This window comes from Mytilus trossulus, chromosome 3 (genome assembly GCF_036588685.1).
Source record: "Mytilus trossulus isolate FHL-02 chromosome 3, PNRI_Mtr1.1.1.hap1, whole genome shotgun sequence".
NCBI classification, from domain to species: Eukaryota; Metazoa; Mollusca; class Bivalvia; order Mytilida; family Mytilidae; genus Mytilus; species Mytilus trossulus.
The window spans coordinates 63091043-63118925 of record NC_086375.1 but is presented as its reverse complement, the minus strand read 5'-3'; the positions used below and the strand labels follow the sequence as shown (position 1 = coordinate 63118925).

At 31.3% G+C, this 27883-nt stretch overlaps 2 protein-coding genes across 3 annotated transcripts in view; one reads left to right on the top strand and one right to left on the bottom strand.

The window, feature by feature from the left end:
* Positions 1-25644, top strand: part of LOC134712074 (TATA-box-binding protein-like) — a 32398-nt gene extending 6754 nt beyond the window's left edge. Inside the window, exons 6-17 of the mRNA XM_063573215.1 lie at positions 2374-2468; positions 3183-3190; positions 15417-15449; positions 15809-15862; positions 16347-16444; positions 17017-17077; positions 19254-19330; positions 20084-20134; positions 20788-20860; positions 21417-21480; positions 22246-22501; positions 24442-25644. Of these exons, the coding sequence (XP_063429285.1) occupies positions 2374-2468; positions 3183-3190; positions 15417-15449; positions 15809-15862; positions 16347-16444; positions 17017-17077; positions 19254-19330; positions 20084-20134; positions 20788-20860; positions 21417-21480; positions 22246-22310 (679 nt within the window). The 3' untranslated portion in view covers positions 22311-22501; positions 24442-25644. The remainder of the gene's footprint in view (positions 1-2373; positions 2469-3182; positions 3191-15416; positions 15450-15808; positions 15863-16346; positions 16445-17016; positions 17078-19253; positions 19331-20083; positions 20135-20787; positions 20861-21416; positions 21481-22245; positions 22502-24441) is intronic.
* Positions 9051-14244, bottom strand: LOC134712073 (UPF0669 protein v1g209471-like). Of its 2 annotated transcripts, none has more exons than XM_063573213.1 (2): positions 14082-14244; positions 9051-12063 (listed from the first exon to the last, which is right to left on the bottom strand). In XM_063573213.1, the coding sequence occupies exons 1-2, from the start codon at positions 14227-14229 to the stop codon at positions 11471-11473; spliced, it is 741 nt and encodes a 246-aa protein (XP_063429283.1). In that variant the 5' UTR covers positions 14230-14244; the 3' UTR covers positions 9051-11470. The 2 variants fall into 2 exon arrangements, with proteins under 2 accessions (XP_063429283.1, XP_063429284.1); XM_063573214.1 differs by lacking the exon at positions 14082-14244 and adding an exon at positions 13823-13941 and having other exon boundaries at positions 9051-12067.
* Positions 25645-27883: the final 2239 nt, after the last annotated feature.

Here is a 27883-nt window from a genome sequence, read left to right as displayed (position 1 = left end):
AACAATAAGAAACCTAATTTGATTTGTACAAAATGTCATAAACTATAAAATACAGGTCAAGTTCAACTTTGACCACCAACATTATTGTTTAACAGGTTGATTTTCGATAAGTGTGACAAAGTATTTGTTATCATTAGATCATCTAATTTCTGTTTTCTTACAGGAACATATGTTGTCCTATCAGAAAAATGTATTCATAGTTTTGTTTCCTTTTTCTAGCTAATAGCTATATATGTTAGACTCAAATCGACGTCCGGCCTGTGATCGACGTCCGTTCCTCAAATCGACGTCCGTTTTACAAATCGATGTCCAAATCTGACGTCACATTCTCAAATCGACGTCCGTTTTACAAATCGATGTCCAAATCTGACGTCACATTCTCAAATCGACGTCCAATATTTTGATACTCTAATCGACGTCCAATATTTCGTTACTCTAATCTACGTCCAATGTGACGGCATTACTTGCCAAACCTATACTCGATTGATTGTTGTCTTAAATCAATGTTCAATATCAATAATTAATGAATTATTGGTCACAGATCAAGCTGTTAGTTTATTCGCTTGAATTGTTTTACACTGTCATTTCAGGGCCTTTTATATCTGAGTATGCAGTATGGGCTTTGCGCATTGTTGAAGGCCGTATGGTGACCTATAGTTTTGGAGAGTTGTCTCATTGGCAATCATACCACATCTTCTTTTTATATCAATTGTTTACACTTATACATGTACATACTTTATTTTTCAATCCAAAATAGGTATCATGCATATTAAAGTTTTTCTTGATATAAAGTTAATCCAATTGATCCACATCAAGGAACGTATGTCCTTCCTATTCATAATAATAAATTACATGCATGTAAATGTAGGAAATTAGTGATGCAACCCAACGACAAAGAAACCCAAACAACATGTAGGAGCTTTATTCAGTTTTCATCAATAGACAAATTGAAAATAAAGAAGCACAGCCAAGTGTTTTGAGAGTATAATAATTCGGGTTTTTATTTTAACAAATTTCTGAGTTTTACACCTGCAGTGAAACGTAAACGCAAGATAATTGGCATTATGTGTTATGCTATGCTTTTAAACCACTGTTCTAGGTTAAGTGCTCACACACATGTGTAACCCCCGACATATTCTGTATGGGCCTGCAGTACATTGGTTTCCATGGTTTATGTCTGTCATATTTGTTTTTCTGAATTGTTTTAAATAAATAAGACCGTTAATTTTCTTATTTGAACTGTTTACATTATTTGTGTCATGGCCTTTTAAAGCCTTTGCGGTATGGGTTTTTATCATTTTGAAAGCCATAGGGTTTATAATTGCTCACATCCGTTTTATTTAAACTCTGGTGTATAGTTGTCCCTTTCAAAATCATACCAATCTTTATAAAATTGAAATCACAACCTGTTTACATACTTAGTCTAGTATAATAATTTTAAAAAAACGCACACATTTCTGATTTATTCCGTATTTTACTTATAACTGAACTTAGTTTTTTCTGCTAGATCTTATTTGTCTTACTCTCACATAATATGATATGTTTGAAGGTCTAAATGTTTCAGCTGCTTTCGGTTCAGTTTAGTTTTGTATTCTGTGTCCAGAACGGACGTTGATTAGAGAAGCTCAAAATCGGACGTCGATTAGAAAATGCCAAAAAAATGGACGTCGATTAGACAGGCATAAAATTAGCCGTCGATTTGGAATGTTATTTTATTGTGACGTATCATTTGGACATCGATTTGAGGAACGGACGTCGATTAGAGACCGGACGTCGATCTGAGTCTTACATATGGCTCAATATCTTTAATTGTTTTTCCATAGGCGATAATGGTAACGTTTTTTCCTGTAGCTCAGTCCATATCGTAAACTTGGATATGTATGATAGCTCGTTTCGAAGCTGTGACATTTTCACATATGTGGTTAAATTTTCGGGGTACGAAGTGAGATTACTTTTTCCGTAAATTAGCAAACCCCGAACATCCTTTTGTGATGCGGCTCCTTGTGGTAAAATATCCCCTTTTTAACACAATAAGTTCTTTGAAAATTTAATACTTTGAACACATTCAATAGCTCCATAGTTTTTACACATTTATTCTATGTTCCTCTACTTTCTTAATCACCACAAATAATTAAGTTCAGTCATTTGTTAAAAATAGAAACATGTCCAATATCACTACACAGAGATTTTTTCTTTACACATGACTTTTGAGTTCCTCATTTCAAGGCGCATTAGGGATGTTGTCCCATATATATAAAACTTAAAATACATATAGAGTACACAAGTTAAATTAAGTCTAATATATGATTATCATTGTACGCAAGGTAGACAAATGTACTCACATCTGCTAACAACCTTCAATATATTTTACAGTTATGAACCAGAATTGTTTCCAGGGTTAATTTACAGAATGGTCAAGCCAAGGATTGTGTTGTTAATATTTGTCTCAGGAAAAGTTGTGCTTACAGGTATTTTAACATTTAAATTTATAATACACTACAGTAACATGTATTATATATGGAATCATATCAGCATACAAACTGTAACTGTACCATCAATATATCAAATGATTGATGTTTACTGTTACATATATAAAAGAAGAAAATGTGGTATGATTGCCAGTTATACAACTCTCCACCAGAGACAAAAATACATAGAAGTTAACAACTAATAGTCACTGTACAGCCCTCAACAATGAGAAAAAACCCATACTGCAGTCATATAGTGTATAATTTTTACTGGTAATTCTTGAATACTCAAACAAATCTGCTTAACTTTCAAATATTCTGGCATATTAGTTTTAATGGAAAAGGATGTGAATGAAGACATTATAAAAGTACTGAAGACAAATATCAAGAAAAACATAGCAAAAACACTAAAAAATATTTCACTTCTTTAATGCTCATTATAGTGTCAGGCTTCATCAATGTGTTACATGAAGGTTAACTTGGCCTACTAATAAAAGCTACATTCTAGGAAAGGAAGTTACAATCTTGAACTAAAATATAGCAGTGCCAGTAGAAAAAAGAGAAAGTTGAAGACCTTTTTACGTCTCTGGTAATAATTTCAAAGATCAATTATATATTTTTTTAGTGTCATGCATGATACATCATATTTGAAGTGCATTGAATCTGTTTATATTATTTAAGAATTCAATTTTAACAGTTGAATTTATTTTGCAGGTGCAAAAGTGAGAGAAGAAATCTATGAAGCATTTGACAATATATATCCTATTTTGAAGGGTTTTAAGAAACAATAGCATAGATTAGTTATCAGCATTGTAAATATTGTATATAAAAAATAGTGCTCCATTCATGTGTGAATGTGTGAAATTGGTAAACATGGTTTTAAATCATTGTCTAAACATTCAATTATTTTGTCCAACTCAGAGTGTATCTTTGATAATGACATACATTTGTAGATTTATAAGAGAACAAATTGTTAAGATAATACAATTTGGTCAATAATGCAGCTGTATTGAATAATCATATGAATATTATAGGGTTATTGCATGAATATTGGGGAATATTGTCCCGAGTAGAATTTTATATTGCACGAGCTTGCGAGTGCAATATATGTTCTACGAGGGACAATGTTCCCCAATATTCATGCAATAACCCTTTTATTGTATAGCAATATAATATTTGAAAGTATAAATTGGTTAAATCTAAGATTTAAACGTTGATGACGTCATGAATTTTGAAGATTTATTGCACTAGTGCAATATTAGAATTTATTGCACGCTAACTTTTGGTTACATTCTGTGGGAAATATTATATTGCTATACAATAATGTGTATTATTAAATTATTATCTTGATAATGAATAATAAAATACTTATTGAAATAGAATTTCATGGTAACACATTTTAAATGAAAGAATTGTGTAGAAAAGTTTCACGTTTTTAATTTAAATTAACAAGTGTCTCCTTGAGTCCCTATATTACCAGCAATACTACGTTCAAGTTCAAATTCTACATGGTTGAAAGTACAATATTTGTAATACAAAACTATTTTATGATGTCTTCAGCAAATTTTAATTTTTCACCTCAAATAGCTCATTAGTTATGTGAATTTAAAATAAAAGCAGGGTTTAAGTGTGAATTTAAAATAACAGCAGGGTTTTAGCTAGGATTTTGAGTGGCTTTAGTGACTTTTGCGCGCTATGAAAATCAACCTTTTTTGTGTAACAGCGAAGGACAAATGATGTAGATTACTAGTGTCAACTTTGACTTTGTCAGATTTTAAAGAACTTAGACATGATTGGCAGTCAATATTGCATGATATGACTGTATAATAGTCTGTATTGGTCCTTATTATGAAAGATTCTGACATGGGATGTGGAAACTTAATTCACCATTTCTCTTCAGTTTGTTCCATAGGACATTCCTGATCAACAAAAGTTGGATTCATTTTTTTTAAAACAAGGAATCACAGCAGAAATTAACTTGCAATGATTAAATCACTGCATAATCATTATCCTTATATTATTGTACAATCAGTGGCAATTTGGGATCAACATTGTTGGTAGTTGTATTAATTGCCACATTTTTTATAGGTATTGTTTGTTATATTTTTTTTTACATATAAATGATAAAAATATTTTTGTTTGATATAACATTGTATGGAAGATGTGATTATGATTTCAAATTAAGCGCACAACTCTTCCAATCTTTCCATCAGTGATTTCTATCCCTTTGATTAAGAAAAGAGATAAACATATATTTAAAAAAGTTTATTTGAATTTTGCTGTTTATTAGAATATATGTAGATGGAGCACAATGACTATTGGAAACATTTCAATTATGGTAAATATACCTTGTTGTGAAACTATTATAAAATGTAATTATGATGGAAGTTTGCATGTCAACTTCATAATTTAGTGAAGTAGTGATCTTGTTAACTATAAGTGTTTAATCCTTTTGACCTTTCAAGGAAAGAGAGTCAATCTTTAGAATTGGTTCATTAGAATATATTCTATAACACTACACTTTGCACATACTATCAATCTTTTTTCTTACAATAGGCAAACATTTTTCAAAAGTTGATCAGCTATCTTGAATTAAATTCAGACTAAAATATGTAAAACATTTTGACCAATAAGTGCTGTCAAAATTACAAAACCTTTCATGTACATGTATGTACTGTAATATTTCATTTGATTATGATTCTTATCAGCACAGGTTAGCAATGTGAATTTTAATTAGATATGTTTATTTTTTAAACCCCAGTTTGTTTGTCAAGTTGCATTCATCATATTTAAAAATTTGGTGAATTATAGAATGTCTTCATCTGATCTTGATTTTATTTATTTCTTCTCTGAAATTTATAGTTACTATTAAATAGTTACTATGCATATCTGCCATGTGTTTCTATGTTATAAGTATCACTTTTTCAAACTTTATAGAAAAAGTGTATTCATACCATTTACTGAATTGTTAATATTGTATTAATGAAAAGCTGTGAAATTTCTTTTCAATCATAAGATGACTGTCATATAAATATTATGGACCTAAATTGTAACATTGTGTCATAACATCCATTTTAATTATGTTGCAATAAAAACTATTTTGTGTAATTTTTTGATTTCCTTGTGATTCTGATATAATTTCCATTTTTGCATTTTAAGGAAAATAAGGTAATCAAATAGTGTCAAAGTCTATGAATTTTGGTGGTGTCACTGTTCTATAGTTATGCTCCTTTTATAGATGGAAAAATTGCTGAATTTCAGTTTCTGTTCTCTTACTTGTTTGCCTCAACTAAATGTTAAGAAACTTAGACATGATGCTTATTACCACAAACAAGAATGTGTCCAAAACACATGGATGCCCCACTCAAACTATCATTTTTTATGTTCAATGGACCATGAAAATGGGATAAAAAATCTTATTTTGGCATTAAGATTAGATAGATCATACCATAGGGAACATGTGTACTAAGTTCCAAGTTGATTTGACTTCAACTTCATCAAAACTAACTTGACCAAAAACTTTAACCTGTAACTCACACTTTATTTTCTATGTTCAGTGGACCTTGAAATTAGGGTCAAAAGTCTAAATGGCTGTCAAATTAGAAAGATCATATCATAAGGAACATGTGTACTACGTTTATATTGATCTGACTCCAGCTTCATCAAAAACTACCATGACCAAAAACTTTAACCTGAAGCGGGACAGATGGACGGACGAATAGAAAGACTTACAGATGAACAGATGCAGACCAGAAAACATAATGCCCCTCAGGCCCTCTACTATCTTAGGTAGGGCATTGTAAAACCCCCAGATCAAATATGAGTTTCAGTAGCGTCACTTGAACTGTTCTGAAGTTATGTCCCTTTATACACAGTAAAATTGCTGATTTTTCTGTATCCGTTCTCTTAAGATGGGCTCAACCAAATGTTTTGAAACTTATACACAATGCTTTATTCCACAAAACTTTGATGAAGTTCAAATTTCGGTAGCTTCACTTTTACCATTCTTCTGTTGTGTCTCTTTAAAACTATTATATGACAAGCAAGCAGGGCATCATCTGTGTCAAATAGACACATTCCCTTTTTATCATATGACTGCAAACATTTTTGCGGTAGTATATTTGTATCACGTCATCATGTTGTCAGAAGACATTTGGTGTCTGGACATAACTTTAGTATAAGTAAAAGGAAATCTAGGAAATTTGTGATTTATAACTACAAAGGAAGGTTAGGATTGATTTTTGGGATTATGGTCCTAACAGTGTAGGAATTGGGGGCAAAAAGGGGTCCTTATAAGCATTTTTCTAGTTTCCAGACTATAACTGGTGGAACTGTGCATGGATCTCTGAAATAAGACCACAAGTTTTCATACCATAAAAGGATGGTTAGAATGTTTTTTTGTTTGTTTTTTTTTTGGGGGGGGGGGGGGGGGGGGGGGGGGGGTTATGGCTCAAACTGTTTAGGAATTAGGTGCAAAAAAGGGGAAAACAGGGTTTCCTAATTGGACAATTACTTTAGTCAATTATAAAGCAGTGTAAGGGAGGTAATCCAAACACAACATTGTAATTTATGTACAATGTTATATTTGGATTACCTCCCTCTCACTGCTACTAAATTATGAAAGAGATGTTGTATTGTATTGAGATGATAAGCTGTCAGTTTATTTTTAGAAGTTACTATTAAATGTTGATAAAGGAATATTAATTTTAGCCGTGATTATGTATGTCATTTTCTACTTTTTTTATGATGTTTTTAAAAGGGTAATTATGGTTGCAAACTCAATTGGAAATTTGAATTGGGATATGACCATATCTTAAGGGAAAGAATTTTTATTGGAAAAAAGGGTAAGGGAGGTGACCAAAAATTTTAGGGGGATAAAAAAGAAACTGTGGGAGGGGGCATCTTTAATGTGTATATATACAGATCATATTTATTGAACAAAACATTTTTTCTAATAAAGAGATATTTTATTATCAATCAAGATATTGATCTGTATAAAAGCTCAGTACAAAGATCGCTTAAACATAGTCTTTTGCATCAGTGTCAGAAAGATAAACTGTTTTTTCTTTATAGCAATAAAGTGTAGTTAATTATAACTAGAACTCACAAAAGTATTTCGCTCTGCCCTGCAAATTTTATCATCCCCCCTTTTACATTTTGGACCAAGATGATATTCTTTTCCAACTCATCCTCATATAGTGCTCCAATACAGTCTTTTATCAGTATTTATCAAGCAGCTTATGAGGAGATTTGCTTAAAACTATTACCACATTGTAGTATATAGTCAAGTAAGCTGAATTATCTCCCTTTAACATGTTGGAACAGGAAAATATTACTTAATGCACATCCTCAAGCATTAGTCTATAATTGTGTAGAATATCATCAATATCTCATATTTTGTTTATATATTTATACAGATGAAAAAAAATCCTTTTAACAATGAGTGACAAAAATTACCACATGTGGAAAACCTATGTAAAATAAACAATATGCAATCAACTATATACAAATGTTTAGATGCAGAGGGTCTCCCATATATCCATCTTGGTTTCTAAGACTTTCTCTTTATAGTTTAGGATGAATATATTTTTCATATCATTGGTCAATCAGAATCAGTAATTGTGCAAGAGCTTTTTGTCTGATCAGAACCAAATAAGATTTGGGTAGAGGTCTTTCTATACATCGTTCTAACCAATTTTATTGCACATTGGCTTTTTGGATTTCGAGAACCAGAAGAAAATATGATTTTCAATAAAGTTTCAATTGGAAATTAGTGCCACAAATGCCACTCTAAAATTGAGTATGGAAATTTGGGAATGTGTCAGAGAGACAACAACCAGACAAAGTGCAGAAAACAGCTGAATGCCACAAAGGGGTATTTCTGTGTTTGCCATGTGATTAACATAATATGTGGATAGCTTTTATAGGATTTTCCAATAATCAATCACATGTTCCCAAACATTGTTCCTGGAAGATTCAAAGAAGATTTTTGCCAATTGGATAATCAGAACCAAAGCCATATTTTATGTTGGACTGGACCAGATGATGACAATTTGTATAGGACCTTCTATAAATCATTCCTGATTAATACTGGTCAAGTTGTTGAAATTTAAGGGACAATGATGATGGCCTTTAATGAGGTCAGCCAACTTTTTTTAATTTAAAATCTTTCACATATAAGTCTGTTTTGAGTCAGGATCCTGGTATTTCTATAGTATATTGGTATACTTTTCTGCTATGATAAGAAATTGGTGTTGATGGTAGTCTTAACAAACAGGGATATAAAGAGATAGAAATATTTTGCAAAAATGTTCTAATATTCCATTGTATGTACAATAAATGTTGATGTTAGGTTTACTAATTGGTGTTTTTAGGTTGCATACATACATGAACCTCTTTTTATTCACAATGCACAGAATACAAAGAATGCATAAACCCAACTGAAAATGGGAGTGAACTTCATTGTTCTGGACGGGTAAACAATTAGGCTTTATGGATATTGTTAATGCTGTTTAGTTGTAATAGTGATAGTACTGTTCAGTAAAAACATGTTAAAAGTGAAGGATTAGTGATAAAACAAAGAACAAAATATTTTTTATTCAAATACAGGCACATTTTGGGCAACATTTAACAACAAAATAAAGTGGTGGTTTCATTTTTTCTACAAAAATTTTGTATCCATTGTTTATATTAATTATATCAAAAATGCACAGAAAACACTAACTTAAAGTAATCATATCCACATTTAATCTATAAAATACAAGCTTCACTTAATCCCTGTACCTTAGATATGAACATAAAAACTGGAATTGAAAACAGAATTGTCAAAATTGTGATATACATGTGGAAAAAACAAAACAAAAGTAAGTCTCTTTGCCAAAGCCACAGTTTCTGATGATATGGCATTTTTTTTATAATTGAGAACACTGGTTCTTCATTTTTAAACGTACATATGCTTCATATTAATATATATTAGTTTTCATTTAAACTTATTACATATAGTCCACTACAATGTACAAACACATTTTCAGTTTTCATCTGTTTACTCTAACAAGCTCAACTTTACTGTTCTTTTACATAAACAATGGAAAAGAAGGCCTTATATGTCTATTATTTCATGAAAAAACCTTCCTACATGCACTTGACACAACACAAAACAAAATAACAGCACTTTAATGCTAAGTTAGTCTCTATCCGAGATAAAATTTATAAAAAAAGCCCCCTAGTATTTGTTTACACTTTAATTATGGTCTTAACCATTTACATTCTGAAACTATAAATGAATACTATGCTAATAAAAAAATCAATCCTATATAGGAAATTTTTACATGGTTTATATCAAGACAGCTTTCAATCTTCCAAATGATCAAATAAAATAATGTAGGCATTCTGAATTATAAAATTAAGTGTAGAAAGGAAAACCCGAAACACAAGTATTTTTTTCTGGCCCTATCACAATAAAAGTGTAATACAATTTCTATTTTAAACAAAACTAACAGTCAGTCTTTTCTATGATTCTAGAAAAATTACTTATATTAGGTGAATGAGGTGTTCACTTCATTTCATTATAGTACATGTACATGTATAGAATATAAAACGCATCCACTGTCAACATGCATTCAATAAATCATTAAGCAAGATGATTGTATTTCTGTAATTACAATATTTTAGTTTTTATTCTGAGGTACAAAATGTATACATGTATCAAATATATATTAATGTATCAAGATAAATTCACACTTTATCAACACATCTATCTTAAGGTGGTACCCAACATTTTCACTAAAATTAATTTGGTTCGTTTAATTTTGATAAAAATTGGACAAAGTATTTACTTTAACCCTTTGAAAAAAATATAATTTAAACCAAAATTGTATTAAAAAAAATACACCGGTTATATAGCAGTTTGACAAACACATATTTTGATCATTGAGAGGCTTAATATTCCCTTAACAACACAACGTAATACAACAAATGGAAGTTGTTAACGCCCTTGACTGGCTATACAGCCCTTGCACGGTCGGTAATTAAAACGTTTAGCTGATTTTAGAGAGTTATCTCCCTGTAGTGTTAGGTACCACCTTTATTGGTTTAATCGCTGAAAACCTACATGAACATTATGTTGTAGGAATGTTATGATTCGGATGCTGCATATATCATACTTTTCAATATAATGTTCATACAAAGATATAAAATAAAAAAAGTATTTTCATAATGTTACAAAATTGGCAAAAAAAAAAATGTTATCTTCAAAAAATTATAATTCAACCTAACAAATGTATATGTTTTTATGTTGTTGAAAAAGATGCTAATTTATGTAATTCATGAACAGTTGCTTTTACCACAAATGTAGCTCCATAAAGGGGACCCAGACATCCTCTGTAAATCAGCCTCTGTATCTCAATGCTTTGTATTATTGGGAGAATTAGATGCTGATTGCAGATCTTTCAATGTTTCTTTTCAATTCATTCACAATTTGAAAATACTCAAGAGAGAATTTGTAAAATTGTGTAGACATTTGTTGTAGTGCCTCACTGACATACACCTTACATGTACATCCTCTTTTATTCCTATCAAAATTAATGCTGTTGTAATTTTTCTATAATTTCTAAATAAGATACAAATGAAGTTTAATTTATTTTTTCTGTTATTTAATTTTTATTTTAACGGCATGTATATTATCTATAATACATTATTGATCATTATTGCCATGATAACAAATATAATTTTTGAACTTTATCTGTTCATGAAGACTTCTTATCACAAACCATACTTCTGGCAATTTAAGGTAAATATCCTTCACCATTTAAAAAATCTTCTATCAAAAAGTAAAAATAGTCACGTCTCAAAAAACTTTAAATGTAGTTTAATTATTGATTCATGCAACCACTTCACTACAGGGTTACTATATTCAACTGTCAAGACCCTTCTGATCTTTACAACATTTCCACACAGGGCATTAGAACGTACATCTATCATACCAAATAATATATTCACTGACGTTATAATAAGATTTCAAAGATGATTTTCAAAATAGTGGACAGAATGGTACCAATAACAGACCAAGCTGATTCTCCCTCTTCCTGCTGACTGCCCCGAGTCCCTGCACTATACTGTGATGATGAGTAATCATATGTTTGGTATCCTTCTTCGTTATTATCTTCTCCATCTAATTTGTTATATGAATGAACTAATTGGCCATAATTTGCATCATCATATTGTTTTAAGAAGTATATTGACAATCTGTATTCAGACATTTTATAATTAGGATGACCATAGATTCCTATACCTACAGGTCGTTTCATAGTACTTGGGATTTCTACTTCTTCCATCCCACAGGTGTTTGATTGTATAACATAATCTTCAAAGTTTGGAGATAAAGTATTATCAGATATGTATAAGTCAGCATCCCCTACTATTGATTCTAATGTAATGTGAAGACGTCCCTGAGTACTTAGTCTGTAATGTGTATAATTTTCTGCACCAATTGTAGCTGTTAAGGTTTGAAGTAGATGTTCACAATAAACCAAGTCCAGACCCCAATTGGCCCACAGCAAAAACTGTAACACTATGTGCTGAACATCCATTGTTTTAACTGTCTGAAATGAAAAAGAAACATACTTATATTTATTCTACTATTACAGTGACTTGACTGTTAGTGTTGCTTTCCACCAATTGCAACTCATTCAAAATTTTGACCAAATTGCAATTTGTTTAATTAAATCAAATTGTTCAACTGGTCAGAATATTGAACAAATTGTTCAGTCAAAATGTGAAAGTGCAAGGTGATAAAATTGAATATACTTACAATCCTATAAGACTTTTTTTTATCTTTACAATCCTATAAGACTTTTTTTTATCTTTACAATCCTATAAGACTTTAACTCCACTTAAATGATGTTGTGACAAAGTTAGTTTATCAGTTTGTATAGTTATATTATAGTCATTTCCATGCTGAAGGGGAACTGTTTATTTTGAATTGCTATTAAATTGTCCAAACTAAGCTTTCATATAGTTTTTCTTTCTAAAAGTATTCTATATTCATAAGAAATTAGACTAATTATTTGCAAATTTTCCCAAAAGAACTATTCATCTATCCGGTATTATATTGTCAAAACATGTCCAAGATTTTAGATTTTTGGAATATTCAAAGACTTCAATCTTTTTTAGTATTAAAAAAGAGGACCCCTTGTTCTAAATATAATGAATTTTCCTGTTTTTAAGTTGAAAAGCTGTTTTTTTTCTTTCTTTTATCACAGCAAACTGACCCCCTTTTCTGAGGGACATCCCCTTTATAAGGGATATCTCTTATTTGGGGGGGGGGGGGGGGTCCCAATCTGTTAACAGACCACTTTTGAGTTATGTTCTCACCTGAAAAATCATCAATTAATCATAATGAATTATATGCCCCTTTATGATATTATTTACCAGATAGAGATTGCCTGTGTCCCTGCACTGTAAATGTTCATCAAGTGTTTGAGTAGCTGCAGAACTGTAACTCTTAAGGTCTTTTTTTATTTTGCAGGAGCTGCAGAACTGTAACTCTTAAGGTCCTTTTTTATTTATTTTTTATTTTGCGGACCATCTATGGTCTGCAAAAGTAAAAAAAACATAAGGACCTAAGAGCTAGGGTTCCGCAGCTAGAGTCTAAGTGATTGTCCTTGTGCAGGAAAATAGAAATAATATTTGTTCCATAGGTACTGGATATTCCCCAATTATGAGAGCAGCGCTTAGTGTCAATTATAAGAATTTAGTTTGCTAAATAATTCGTCCAACATAGCATATTTTTCTAACCACAAGCTCAACATGGGAACAGAAAGTGAGGATGCCCCTAAACGCATAATGGCTTTCATTAAAACTAAATTTTAGACTGAAATGCATTGAACTCGAAAGTGTTCTATTGTATTTAAAAACATGCATTTATATCTATATTAAAATGTTTAATCCTGCCGCAAATGTTTGCACCTGTCCTAAGTCAGGAATCTGATGTACAGTAGTTGTCGTTTGTTTATTTAATTTATACATGTTTCTTTTTTTTTTTTTATAGATTAGTATTACTATACAAATCCTTGATTAGACCGTTGTTTTTCCCGTTTGAACACTGTTGAATGGTTTTACACTAATAATTTTGGGCTGTTTATAACTTGTTGTTTGGTGTGAGCCATGGCTCCGTGTTGAAGGCCGTACATTGACCTATAATGGTTTACTTTTTTTAAATTGTTATGTGAATGGCGAGTTGTCTCATTGGCACTCACACCACATCTTCCTGTATATCTATATACATGTAATATTTATACAACCTTTGACATTAGGTGTCAGTTATATATTTAATATCACTTTGCATAATAACTAACTGTTCTTTAAGTTGTATTGAGTAAGTGGATTTGTTCTAGTCCAAATACTTAAACTTATAATCTTATTTCCTATTTTCTTCACCAAGCTATCTCTATTTATCTTGTGTAGGGGGAGATAATTCACCAGTAATTGCCATTTCGGGAGATTTTTCTTGAACTGGCAATGTTAACATTATGATTTGGCTTTTGTTACATAGATTATATGTCAACAGGTATAACTTATCAATTGTTATATTTTCTAAATACTGTTTATCCTTACGTTTAAGATTTTCTTCGGGCACTTGTACACTTTCGTTTTTTCCCAGTGTGTACACACGTATTGATGACGTCAGACACACAAATTGAAACATAGAACACATGGCCAGCAAAACAAAAGTTTTTCCAACTTGTGAAGCATGGAAAACCATATGTTTCCCAACATTCCATCACAAGAATCTTTGGTAAATGTTATTTAACAGTAGAAATGTCTATCAGGAAGATGACAGTCCATGTATAAGAAAGAGAAGCACACAAAAAAACTAGACATTTTCATTCAAAGTCTCAAAGATATTTTTGCCATTGGCATTTGCACAGTCATGACATTGTTATTGTACAGTCCATGTATTGTTCCATTCATCTTCTGGACACATTTCAATATTTTTTAGAGAGGGAAATAAAATTCCAAACCACTGACATATTACATGATCTTACATGTATTAGTAATAGTCTGTTGAGTCTAGTCCAGACAAGGGCGCTGATCTTCAGTGGGCTGTGGCTGAACACAGTGCAGGCGGTGTTGCCTCAATCTCACAGAAACAGCTTCAAGTATTCAATTCATGCTGGACCTATGCTGAGGCAAATTCAAAAATTTGCTGTGCAAAACGTGTGATGAATTGAAAATAATATGTTGGTGTCTCGTAATAAATTAGGGAACTACATGTATGTAAACTTTGTCAAGAGAAATCTAAAGGTCAATTAAGAAAATAGTTAAACAAAAACCTATACAACACCAGACCTACACTTTGAATACAGTAGCTGCATCTTGGACTTGCATACCAATCCACAAACCCAGCTTCTTGTAATACTACATGTAGTTCAGTGCTGGCGAGCTTGGTACACTAGCAACAGACACCATAACACCTGAGCTCTGTCAATGAAATAGTATTAAACACTAAACTTGACAACTCTTTAGAAAAGGTGCAAAAGATCAGGAATCATCTTTTTCTACCAAATTACACATCATCTATAGTAGTTTTCTATTAAACATATAATTAAAGCAAAAACTCATACCCCAGAAAAATTGGGATGAACTCCTGTGGTCTAGAAGGGTAAGCAGTTCATGCTCCAATAGTGGTACTTGACATATGTTGCTGATTTATATGATAAATAGATTTTTTCACATTGCAAGAGAATAGTATATGTATACTATGTACATTGATCCTAATCTATGAATATATAAACACTCTTTTGGAAAAATATCAGATAGATTTGAACATGCCAATCCTTGTAATCTTTAAATCAGATGCTATTTAAAGTTTAGGGTATAACTCAAGTGAATTCATGAGTCAATTAAGATTACTGGTTATATTGCTTTATTTTATCTTTTGATTAATAGGACTGGGCATATGCCATGAGAAGAGAAATGCAGGTTTGTAAAATAATAAAGGTCTTGCTACAGCAATAGGTATTATAATATGAAATTTATATATTTGTATATGCCTCAATAGTTCTGATAAGTTTTAGATATTATATGCAGATAAGCATAATTATATTTTTTCACTGTAGAACTGTATGTTGTATTCATGACAAAATGGGAAAGTTTTCAGTTTGAGATAAAACAAATCATTGCTCTAAAACGATCTTTAAAAAAATAGAAGAATATTTATTCAATGATCAATACAATGCTATGATGAGAGCTAATTTTGCTTTAATGAAAATTCAGTGAATTGCAATTCTGGGTTAAGGCTAATTCCAGTAACTGTATGCATATATACACTCTTATTTTAGGAAATTCTTCCAAATCTCTACCTGGGACCATATGCTGCTGCAATGAAGTCAAAGGTAATGTTTGTGTTTGTTTATTTCTTTGTTGAGTTTTTTATTACTATTTGAATTAAAATGATATGATAAACAGAGATATGGGGGTATTCATTTGTGCATCATACAAAAGCAACCCAAATATTTCATGATGTTTTCTTCAAAGTTATGTAATAATCATCTGATAAGAATTTCCATCATCTTGAGTAGAGTAGGAAGTCTTCAACTATACTGACAAATAAAACAATCAAATATGAATTTAATAGCTACTGGTGAGAAATCTCTCAGACAGCCAAGAAAGCAGGATAAAAAAAGAAGATTCCTATTAAAAATATTGTGAGAAAACTTATGTATTGTGGCATATTAAAGATTACTAGGCTAGGGTTTTCAGTATATTTTGTAACATAGGTAGTCTACCAAGTATTTTCATATCGCTTCTTATCACTTCAAAGAGTTGGAAAGTTAAGAGATAATTGTTATGAATATAATGAAACATTTTTGGTTACAGCTGAACATACTATCCCAGACAGGAATAACTCATATCATATGCATTAGACAGGCAGTAGAAGCAAACTTCATTAGAGCCAACTTTCCAGATCATTTCAGGTAAAACTCTAATTTAATATATTATCATGATACGTTCCTAGAATACACCTTATCGCTTATCCTCGCTGACCTGGCTGACTGAGCTTTTGACGCATACAACAATCACTTTTCCACTGTGGCGTCAGATATTTTGTTTTATGACGTCAAATTTATTCAGGAACCTGAGTGATATCCAGCAATGGCGGAAACATAATGATAAGGTGTATTGATGAAGTGAACACAAATATTATTGGGTTGCTGTCTTATTCATGCAAACCCACATTTTTTATTCATTTTAATTTTTAAATAATAGTTTTTTTAATCAGTTTGTATAAGTATAATTGACTAAATGTGGTAAATATATTTGAAGCAATCAGACCTCAGCTGTAGAAACCATTTTCCTGTAATTTGCTGTAAAGTAAGCATATTGCATTATTGGCCTTGACCTAAATGAAACACATCAACAAATATCTCTATCATATAAGTTGTAATAAAAAACTAGATGAATAAATTATATTTCCCTGTCAATTTTTTTCTTTTAAAAAATCATTACTTCTTGTGGATGTAAGAACATGATTATTTTTAATTTACAGATACCTTGTACTTGATATTGCAGACAGTGTAACAGAAAATATAATTCAATATATACCTCAGGTAAATTTAACAATTAACAGAAAAACAAAACTTTGTGCTTTTTCTAATATTTTTATCCCTCTCCTGTTCAAATAATTATACGACTGCAAAATTAATTTTTTGTTTGTGTTGTATATTGGTATCACGTCATCAGCGTTGTTGTCATCAGGGTCATCCAAAGACAAATGGTGAAGGTTGGGATTGATTTTGGGGTTATGGTCCTAACAGTTTAGGAATTATGGGCAAAAAAGAGATCCAAAAAGGCATTTTTCTAGTTTTCTTGTGTTTAAGTGTATGGATCTCTCTGACACTATACCATAAGTTTCCATACCACAAAGGGATGGTTAAAATATCTTTGGGTTTATGGCTCAAACCGTGTAGGAATTAGGGGGAAAAAAGGGGAAACAACAAGGGTTTCTTGGTTAATGGACAATAAGACAAATTTAAAGCAGTGTACATGGTGTAAGGGAGGTATTCCAAAAGTATCCAAACATATATGATATAATATATTGGATTTACCTCCCCTACACTGCATAAAAATTGTCTTATTGTCCATTAACCAAGAAACCCTTGTTGTTTCCCCTTTTTTTCCCTAATTCCTACACGGTAAAGAAATATTCTATTTTCTTGAGGTGGTTAGCTGTCAGTTTACTTTAAGAAGTTACTATACAAGTTATACTGATGTATTTATTTTTTATTTTAATTAATAGATGTATTTAAATTGGTTATTATGGTTGCATCTCCAATGGAAATTTTAAAATAAAAGAGGGGCGGGAAACGGCATAGTGTATTAGACAAAAGCAAAATATTGATCATATTACCAGTTTTAAGTTCTTTGACTACATGTGTCTGAAACCTATTATGTGTCAAATATTTAATTACAATCCAAATTCAAACCTGTATCAAGCGCGAAAATTGTAAATTTGAAAATGGAAATGGGGAATGTGTCAAAGAGATAACAACCCGACCATAGAAAAGACAACAGCAGAAGGTCACCAACAGGTCTTCAATGTAGCGAGAAATTCACACACCCAGAGGCGTCCTTCAGCTGGCCCCTAAACAAATATATACTAGTTCAGTAATAATGAACCCCATACTAAACTCCAAATTAAACACACAAGAAACTAAAATTAAATTAATACAAGACTAACAAAGACTAGAGGCTCCTGACTTGGGACAGGCTCAAAAAAGCGGCTGGGTTAAACATGTTTATGAGATCTCAATCCTCCCCCTATACGTAACCTCTAGCCAATGAAGAAAAGTAAATGCATAACAATACGCACATTAAAACTCAGTTCAAGAGGAGTCTGAGTCTGATGTCAGAAGATGTAACCAAAGAGAAAAAACGAAATGACAATAATACATAAATAGCAACAGACTACTAGCAGTTAACTGACATGCCAGCTCTAGACTTCAATTAAACTGATTGAAAGATTATGATTTCATCATATGAATATCAGGCACAATCCTTCCCGTTAGGGGTTTAGTATTATACCATCATAACATATATGAGAAGAACATAACCCGTGTCATGCCAACAACTGTTTTTTTAATAAATGTGTTTAGTTCCGTGCAAAGACCTAATAAGTGAATCAATATTAACACCAAAAAAATGCTGAAATGGAGGGGTTACTATGAAAACGGTTAAAATATAGAGAAATAAAGGTTAGCAGGTAGGTGAAACTTACATAAATGAAGAGATAAGTGAAAAATGAAGAGATTGATGTCCGATTTATAAAATTCCATGGCCCGCAGTCGGCTCCAGAAGCGATGAAGTAGCGCATCTATTTTGGTTGGGCAAATATCCACTTTTTGATAAGGGACGAGCTCTGACGTCCCACGGCCCCAGCTTGTCTGGAAAAACAGCTGTCTGACGTCAGAGTAATCTTAGACTACCATTCTACAGCCTCTTATGTTTTGAATTTAACCTGATTATGTGAACATAGCCAACTTGACTCACCCTATATATTAGAAATTACATTCTATTTAAGCAATATTAGTTGGGAACCCTTACCACTGACATTCTGACAACCAATGGAGTCTATGGACCATAACTGACCTAGAACCAAGACCATTTGAGGTCAACTGGGAAAACAAAACAAAAAAAAAGTTTGTTATATTCTTTGATAAAAAGTAAATAACTCAAGAGAATTGACTTTCAAGAAATGTAAAGTTGATAACCTTTTTTGTTTTTCAGGTTAGACAATTCTTAGAAGAGTGTTTTTGCAGTGGTGGAAAGGCATTGATACATGGTAATGCAGGCATTTCTAGAAGGTATGCTGGATAGAAAGATTAGAAGTAATGTCAAGCATCTGTACAACTGAAATCATGATTATGTTGATTTCAAACTTTTGGAACAATGTCTGGTAATCTCAAAAACAATTTCAGAAATTAACTGGAAATACAACTTTGAACCAAGTTAGATTGATTATTAAAGTGCCTATCTATAAATAATAAAAGACTCTGTAATTTTCCTGTATTAATCTTTTCGGCATCAAAAACCATTTGATGGATGAATGGATGTACAGAAACTTAGTACCGGGTACATGATAGTGAAATGGAAAACCTTGTAAAGTCAAGAAGTCAGAGTTTATTTGATTCATGATATGACCTTGACCTGAAATAGTAGTTGAATCCTTAACAGATTTATGTGCCTCTTTGAAAAATTTTGTATGCAATGCAACAAATAGGCAAAAAGGCAGTGCACCTTATATATATTGATGAGCATAACACAAATAGTTCTTTAATATCTTGCATTTTGAAACAGAGATAGAAATGAGACCATGTTATGGTATTGACCTTGTATGCACAATTCAAATAAATTGCCTTATGGATGTCATGAAAGTCATATATTTTTTTTTTATTTACAAACGCTAAAAGAGTTATCAACCAAAATATGAATAAGATACTTTATTATTAACTTGCACAAAAATTTCATTGAATTCAAATTTGAGCAGAATTATAATTAGGTTAAGTTCTTTCAAAGTACACAATGTACCTATATTGATTTGTTGTGCTTTATTGCAGTGCAGCCTTAGTAATTGCATACATCATGGAAAAGTATGGACTTAGTTATAAGTATGTACACTTATATTTTAGACGTATATATAAGAAGTTAAGGAGATAAAACATAACTGTGTTGAGAACGAAATGTATTACAGACAAATAAATTCAAAGCAGAATTAACATTTGAATAAGAATTTAGGGGAGTTCAATCTTATTTGAAAACTCTTGTGTTCTAAATTAAGTTTGTGATAATTCAACTGAGGTAACTATAAACAAAAGATCAAATTAAATATGTTTCATTTAGAGTGAGATATTGAAAACAAAATACATGTTTGAAATACGCCTGAGTCAATCTCACTAAAGTACAAAGTTCGACTCTTAACTTGGAAGAAAAAGAAGAAAGCACTAGTAGTAATGAAATCATGAATCTGTTTTATTTATGATATTGAATATGATATTCATTATAAATATAGAGTGATAGCTATCCTCTTATCAAACTTTGAAATTTGTTTTTAGTACATGTATGATAAAAGATCACAATTTTTTCACCCCATTTGATGATACAAATACAAATCATATCTTTATAACCAGTTTTCATATCATTCTGTATGTAAAAAAACCTGTTAATAGACAACAGTGTAAAACACATTTTACTGTGATTTTTTTTGTCAAAGATTTATCAGTTTATGAGTATTATTATTTTTTTCATATTTCTTTTTGAACAGAGACACGTTTCTTTATGTTCAACAGAAAAGATTCTGCATAAATCCAAATGATGGCTTTGCTCAACAGTTAACAGTAAGATATTTCAATTGCCTTATTTTTTTTATATATTTTTTTTTATGTTAGTTTGATAAAAAGTTACCTGATTGTAGCATAACTGCTGAAACAACACTGTGTTTTTTCTTGAAAACGGGATAACATGAGTAAACAGGCCCCCTATTGTTCCCCAGTTTTGACCTGTCCTGAAAGGTAAGTTTAGAAATTGTTTTTTAAACACACTCACAACTTCATTTCAAGAAAGATTGTAATGGGACATTGGAACTCGGTCTTCATTCAAACAATGGTTACTGAAGGAAATTTTATACAACTTGAAGTGTTTTATATGAATATATTGTGTTACATTAATCTTGTCCTTCATTGGCTTATAATGAAACAAGGCTTTGCAAAAGTTGCAACAACCTCATAGGAATTGGGGTATATCCTAATATGTTTAAAAGTTATACTTGTAGAAGAAATTCATGATATTAACAATGCAATATATAAATATATGACATGCTAAAAGGAGGCATTTTTCATCACTCACTTTGTTACCTCTGAAGATATATTAACTATCTCGTTTTGTGGTTTTTAGGAATATGAACCTATTTACAGAGCCAAACTAAGTTTTCTGAGTGGGAGTAGATCCACTGATAATTGTAAGTACACATGTTTCCTTCTTTTGTAATTTGTGAGGTTTAAATTGCTTCTCCTTTTGACAGCAATTTGTCTTTTAAATATATTTCTAACTCAGGTAATACTTGGCTATATGTTCCATAGGTGTGATATGTGTGATCACCACATCTTTATAAAAAAGTGTTTCCTAAGGTAGTTTCCTCATTCAATTGAGTTGGCTTGATTTTGTGTTCTCTAAATGTTAAATCCTAAGAGCTGTCAGGGAGTGCATTGGTAGCTTCTTTTTTGTTCTCTTTCTAAACATTACATAAGCCTCATTATCTTTACCATAACATGGCATTTTTATTACAATGTAATATGTGAATAAGATGTGGTATACTTTCTGATGTTTATTATTTGCAGTTCAGGTGCAAAAAAAAAATAATACTAAGACACAAATTTGGGAATTAGATATCTTTACCTATGTTTGTTAAGTCACTTAAACACAAGGAAACAGTATTTATTCACAACAGTATACACTCCAATGAGTATCATTTGGGAAGCCTGCAAGTGTTTAAAAATGCACCTTAAGTTAATAAATGTGAGGTGTGTTTTGGTTGTGTATTGTTTTATTGATGTTTTCCTCTTGATATTTACCTGCATCTCTCCATGCACACAGGTATTCCTTGAAACAATACATACATTTCTCCATGCACACACATATTCCTTGAAACAATACATGCATCTGTTTACAACCAAAATCATGCTTAGAATATAACAATGTAGCAGTGTCTTTGATTTCATTTCAGGTTTTCTGAAGAGGAAACATATTGATGACACTGATGAGGATGAAGAAATGAGATTGCCAACTTGAAGAAATTTAAACTTTTCAATTACCACCAATCAAGTGGTGGCCCTTTGTCACATAAAATATGCAGCTTGTGTTAGAACCAACAGGACTCTGGATGCAGAAATACATCAGTGATGAATTTTGGTTGTTAAATTACACTGATATGTTGAAAATGGATTTGTGGCATTATTTTGTTATTGATTGTATATATTTTTATACGACCGCAAAATTTGAAAAATTTTTCGTCGTATATTGCTATCATACTGGCGTCGTCGTCGTCGTCGTCGTCGTCGTCGTCGTCGTCGTCGTCGTCCGAATACTTTTAGTTTTCGCACTCTAACTTTAGTAAAAATGAATAGAAATCTATGAAATTTTAACACAAGGTTTATGACCACAAAAGGAAGGTTGGTATTGATTTTGGGAGTTTTGGTCCCAACATTTTAGGAATTAGGGGCCAAAAAGGGCCCAAATAAGCATTTTCTTGGTTTTCGCACTATAACTTTAGTTTAAGCTAATAGAAATCTATGAAATTTTGACACAAGGTTTATGACCACAAAAGAAAGGTTGGGATTGATTTTGGGAGTTTTGGTTTCAACAGTTTAGGAATTAGGGGCCAAAAAAGGGCCCAAATAAGCATTTTTCCTGGTTTTTGCACCATAACTTTAGTATAAGTAAATAGAAATCTATGACATTTAAACACAAGGTTTATGACCATAAAAGGAAGGTTGGTACAGATTTTGGGAGATTTGGTCCCAACAGTTTAGAAATAAGGGGCCCAAAGGGTCCAAAATTAAACTTTGTTTGATTTCATCAAAATTGAATAATTGGGGTTCTTTGATATGCTGAATCTAACTGTGTATGTAAATTTTTAACTTTTGGTCCCGTTTTCAAATTGGTTTACATTTAGGTCCAAAGGGTCCAAAATTAAACTTAGTTTGATTTTGACAAAAAATGAATCGGTTGGGTTCTTTGATATGCTGAATCTAAAAATGTACTTAGATTCTTGATTATTGGCCCCGTTTTCAAGTTGGTCCAAATCTGGGTCCAAAATTAAACTTTGTTTGATTTCATCAAAAATTGAATATATGGGGTTCTTTGATATGCCAAATCTAACTGTGTATGTAGATTCTTCATTTTTGGTCCTGTTTTCAAATTGGTCTACATTAAAGTCCAAAGGGTCCAAAATTAAACTTAGTTTGATTTTAACAAAAATTGAAATCTTGGGGTTCTTTGATATGCTGAATCCAAACATGTTCTTTGATTTTTGATTATGGGCCCAGTTTTCAAGTTGGTCCAAATCAGGATCTAAAATTATTATATTAAGTATTGTGCAATAGCAAGTCTTTTCAATTGCACAGTATTGCGCAATGGCAAGAAATATCCAATTGCACAATATTGTGAAATAGCAAAATTTTTTTTTTAATTAGAGTTATCCTTCTTTGTCCAGAATAGTTTGCAAGAAATATCTAATTTCACAATATTGTGCAATAGCAAGATTTTTTTTTAATTGGAGTTATCTTTCTTTGTCCAGAATCAACAAGAAATATCTAATTTCACAATATTGCGCAATAGCAAGAATTTTTTTTTAATTGGAGTTATCTTTCTTTGTCCAGAATCAACAAGAAATATCTAATTTCACAATATTGTGCAATAGCAAGAATATTTTTCAATTGGAGTTATCTTTCTTTGTCCAGAATCAACTTAAATCTTTGTTATATACAATATACAATATACAATGTATATATTTACTTTTTACCATTCAGTGATAACAAGCAGTTTTTTTTACATCTTAATATATTATGATGTATTTAAATGAGTAGTTATTGTTGCAAACTCCATTAGAAATTTTAATTGAGATTAGTTTTGGAATAAGGGAAAGGGGGATGTGATTAAAAAAATTGGGTTCAATTTTTCTCATTTGAAATTTCATAAATAAAAAGAAAATTTCTTCAAACATTTTTTTGAGAGGATTAATATTAACTATTATAGAGGAACACATTCATTCTGTGTCAGAAACCTATGCTGTGTCAACTATTTAATCACAATCCAAATTTAGAGCTGAATCCAGCTTGAATGTTGTGTCCATACTTGCCCCAACCGTTCAGGGTTCAACCTATGCGGTCGTATAAAGCTACGCCCTGCGGAGCATCTGGTTTTGGTAGCTACAAGGTTTAATTCAGTTACTTAAATATCAAGTTTACTGGAAGAAGCAAAGTGATGCAGTGCTATCACGTGTCAGACACATTTGTGAATATTTTTTTTTAATCAGATATTTCCATGCATGTTGTTATTTTAATTAAATTCATTATTATCAGTATTTTTAAGTGATTTCTCGATAAATATGTTGTTTCACAGTGTGAAATTATAGAATTCATTTCCTACTTTTCTATTAACAATACTTGCAGTGTTAAACATTTCCTTAATATTGCAGCTTATTTTTCTAATTTATAGAAATAAGTAGATCACCTTTCCTTCTGAGAATATTAACTGATGACTCAATTACTAGGGTCATAAAAATATAAAATATAAAATGAAAACAATTAGCTACAATTACATAAAACTCTAAATTAAATATAATATCTTTATTGTTTAACAGAAACCAAAATTTTACTATTTTAATTTCATTAAGAATTTTATGAACCATGATTATATTTTATTGATAATTTTGTGATTATCTGCAAAATTTGTGGGTTGTGGATATTTTTTTAACATAACCACATATTGTTGATCTTTAACTGGAGTCTGGAACTTCATCAGGGTTCGTTCTAAGTTGTTTCTATTTTCTTTGCTGATCTATCAGTTTTCTCTGTTGAATTCATTTTTAATCCTGTGTAGGTGCAGTAGCTTAGGGTTCATAATTGTATTAACAGTTTCAGGGGAGATAACTTAAAGTAAAGATAAATTCTTTGTTAAATTATCTCCCCTAAAGCTGTGTTGATTTCCCTTAAGAATGAGTTCTATTGACCTTTTTAGTGTCAAACGTCTGCATGCATGATTTTTCGGGAGAGAACATGTTTAAAGTAACTATTTTTTTTCCAAAAGATGATTTCTAAAAATTAAAAAGTAACGAAACAACTATTTTTTTTAAGGTTGCCGAAGGAGTTATTTTTTAATTTTAAGTCCCAACTTTCCAGTTAAACAGTAGACAGACCGTAAAATAGAAAATGATGAAAAAGGAAAAAAAAATATTGAAAAGAAATGTCAGAAATACTTGTATTGATTTTAGTTACATATTGTATTTTTTTGTTATCTAAAGAAATATTTTCTTTAAATTGTACATTTATAATTTGTAAAATATTTGTTACCATGTTTTTATTAAATGTTACAGAAAATAGAAATAAAACTATAATATAATAACTATTACTGCTTTATGTATTGATGCCTCTAAGTGACAGGAGGCAATGAAGTTTGAGACATTTTTTCCCAAGAAAGACATTTTTTTATTTAGGGTTGAGATTGCTCATGTAATCACAGGCTGGTACCTTTATTTCATCTATGTTCTCTACCTGTGCTTTGATATATACCCAGTTTATAGTTTTCAAAGTTATAAAATATTGCTAGTCAAGTTCCTATTTAGGAATTCATATTTTTCAGTCCTTGATTTGTACTTAAATATTGGTACAAAAATAATACCAACAATGATCACAGTATTCCACGTTTGAACATCATAACTTTAAGAGATTTGAAAAAGAAAAATTTCAAAATGCTGAAAACTTTACAGTGCAACTAAAAATATGTAGTACTTGCAAGTAAAAATCAAGTACTGTAAAATACAGGTACCTAAATATAACAATGATTTTAAAGTAACAAAATAGTACTGAATGTTAAAAGTAGATTTCCAGTACTACAGATTTTTGGTACAGAAATAGTACCTATGTAAAAGTAGCTGTGTACAGGTATCCAAACAAACTTGAAAAATTTGGAAAGGAAGAACCAATTAGTGGGTTTGCCTTTCTTGGTCTCATAACCTACCTGATTGAAGGTTATTCTAGAAACAAGTATTGTTACCAAGGTGAAAATATCATACATATTTTTTAACCGACACAACCTTATTTCATTTGGAGCTTCTAAAGCTAGCTGAAAGGTCTTGGTAGTTAGTTGACATACAAACAGACCAGTTCAGACAGCATTCTTTATAATATGAGTTCATGGCTCCGGGAATAAAACTAGAGGCCTCAAAGAGCCTGTGTCGCTCACCCTGGTCTATGTGAATATTAAACAAAGGACGCATTTGAATTCATGACAAAATTGTGTTTTGGTGATGGTGATGTGTTTGTACATCTTACTTTACTGAACATTCTTGCCGCTTATAATTATTTCTATCTATATTGAACTTGGCCTAAAAGTTTCAGTCAAAAATGTTAGTTAAAATTTACAAATTTTATGAAAATTGTTAAAAATTGACTATAAAGGACAATAACTCCTTATGGGGTCAATTGCCCATTTTGGTCATGTTGACTTATTTTTAGGTCTTACTTTGCTGTACATTGTTGCTGTTTACAGTTTATCTCTATCTATAATAATATTCAAGATAACAAAAAACAACAAAATTTCCATAAATTGATTAATTCAGGGGCAGCAACCAAACACGGGGTTGTCCGATCCATCTGAAAATTTCATGGCAGATAGATCTAGACCTGATAAACAATTTTACTCCATGTCAGATTTGCTCTAAATCCTTTGGTTTTTGAGTTATAAATCACAAAAATCCGGTTAAAAACTGCATTTTACCCCTATGTTCTACTTTTAGCCATGGCGGCCATCTTGGTTGGTTTGCCGGGTCACGCCACACATTTTTTGAACAAGATACCCAAATGATGATTGTGGCCAAGTTTGTTTTAATTTGGCCTGGTAGTTTCAGAGGAGAAGATTTTTGTAAAAGATTACTAAGATTTACGAAAAATGGTTAAAAATTGACTATAAAGGGCAATAACTCCTAAAGGGGTCAACTGACCATTTTGGTTATGTTGACTTATTTGTAGATCTTACTTTGCTGAACATTATTGCTGTTTACAGTTTATCTCTATCTATAATAATATTCAAGATAATAACCAAAAACAGCAAAATTTCCCTAAAATTCAGGGGCAGCAACCCAACAACGAGTTGTCCGATTCATCTGAAAATTTCAGGGCAGATAGATCTTGACCTGATAAACAATTTTACCCCATGTCCTCCCCATGACTCCTGATGCCGGACGCCAAGTGACGAGAAAAGCTCACTTGGCCCTTTGGGCCAGGTGAGCTAAAATTATAGTAAGGGCTTTTCAACCTAACTGCATGCAAGTAACACACCAAAAAACAACCTCATTCTAGAATTAGTGCTATATTGCAATTACCTTGTCCATCCAATCAGTAACTTTGCCACATTTAAATATCTCTCAGAAATTCCCAAACTGAATGACTTTATATTTGTTCAGCAGTTTGACAGTGATGAGTTATGATGTTTGAATACTTTTAGCTTTGTCAGATACCTACTTCCTGTTTGTTCATCTTTTTTCTTTTTTAATATGCTGAAGGAACTTAAAGTGTCTCAAACATTTCTCTTTTACAATTGTATTATTGAATAGAATGTCTTCTTCATATTTGGTCAGCAGCTCA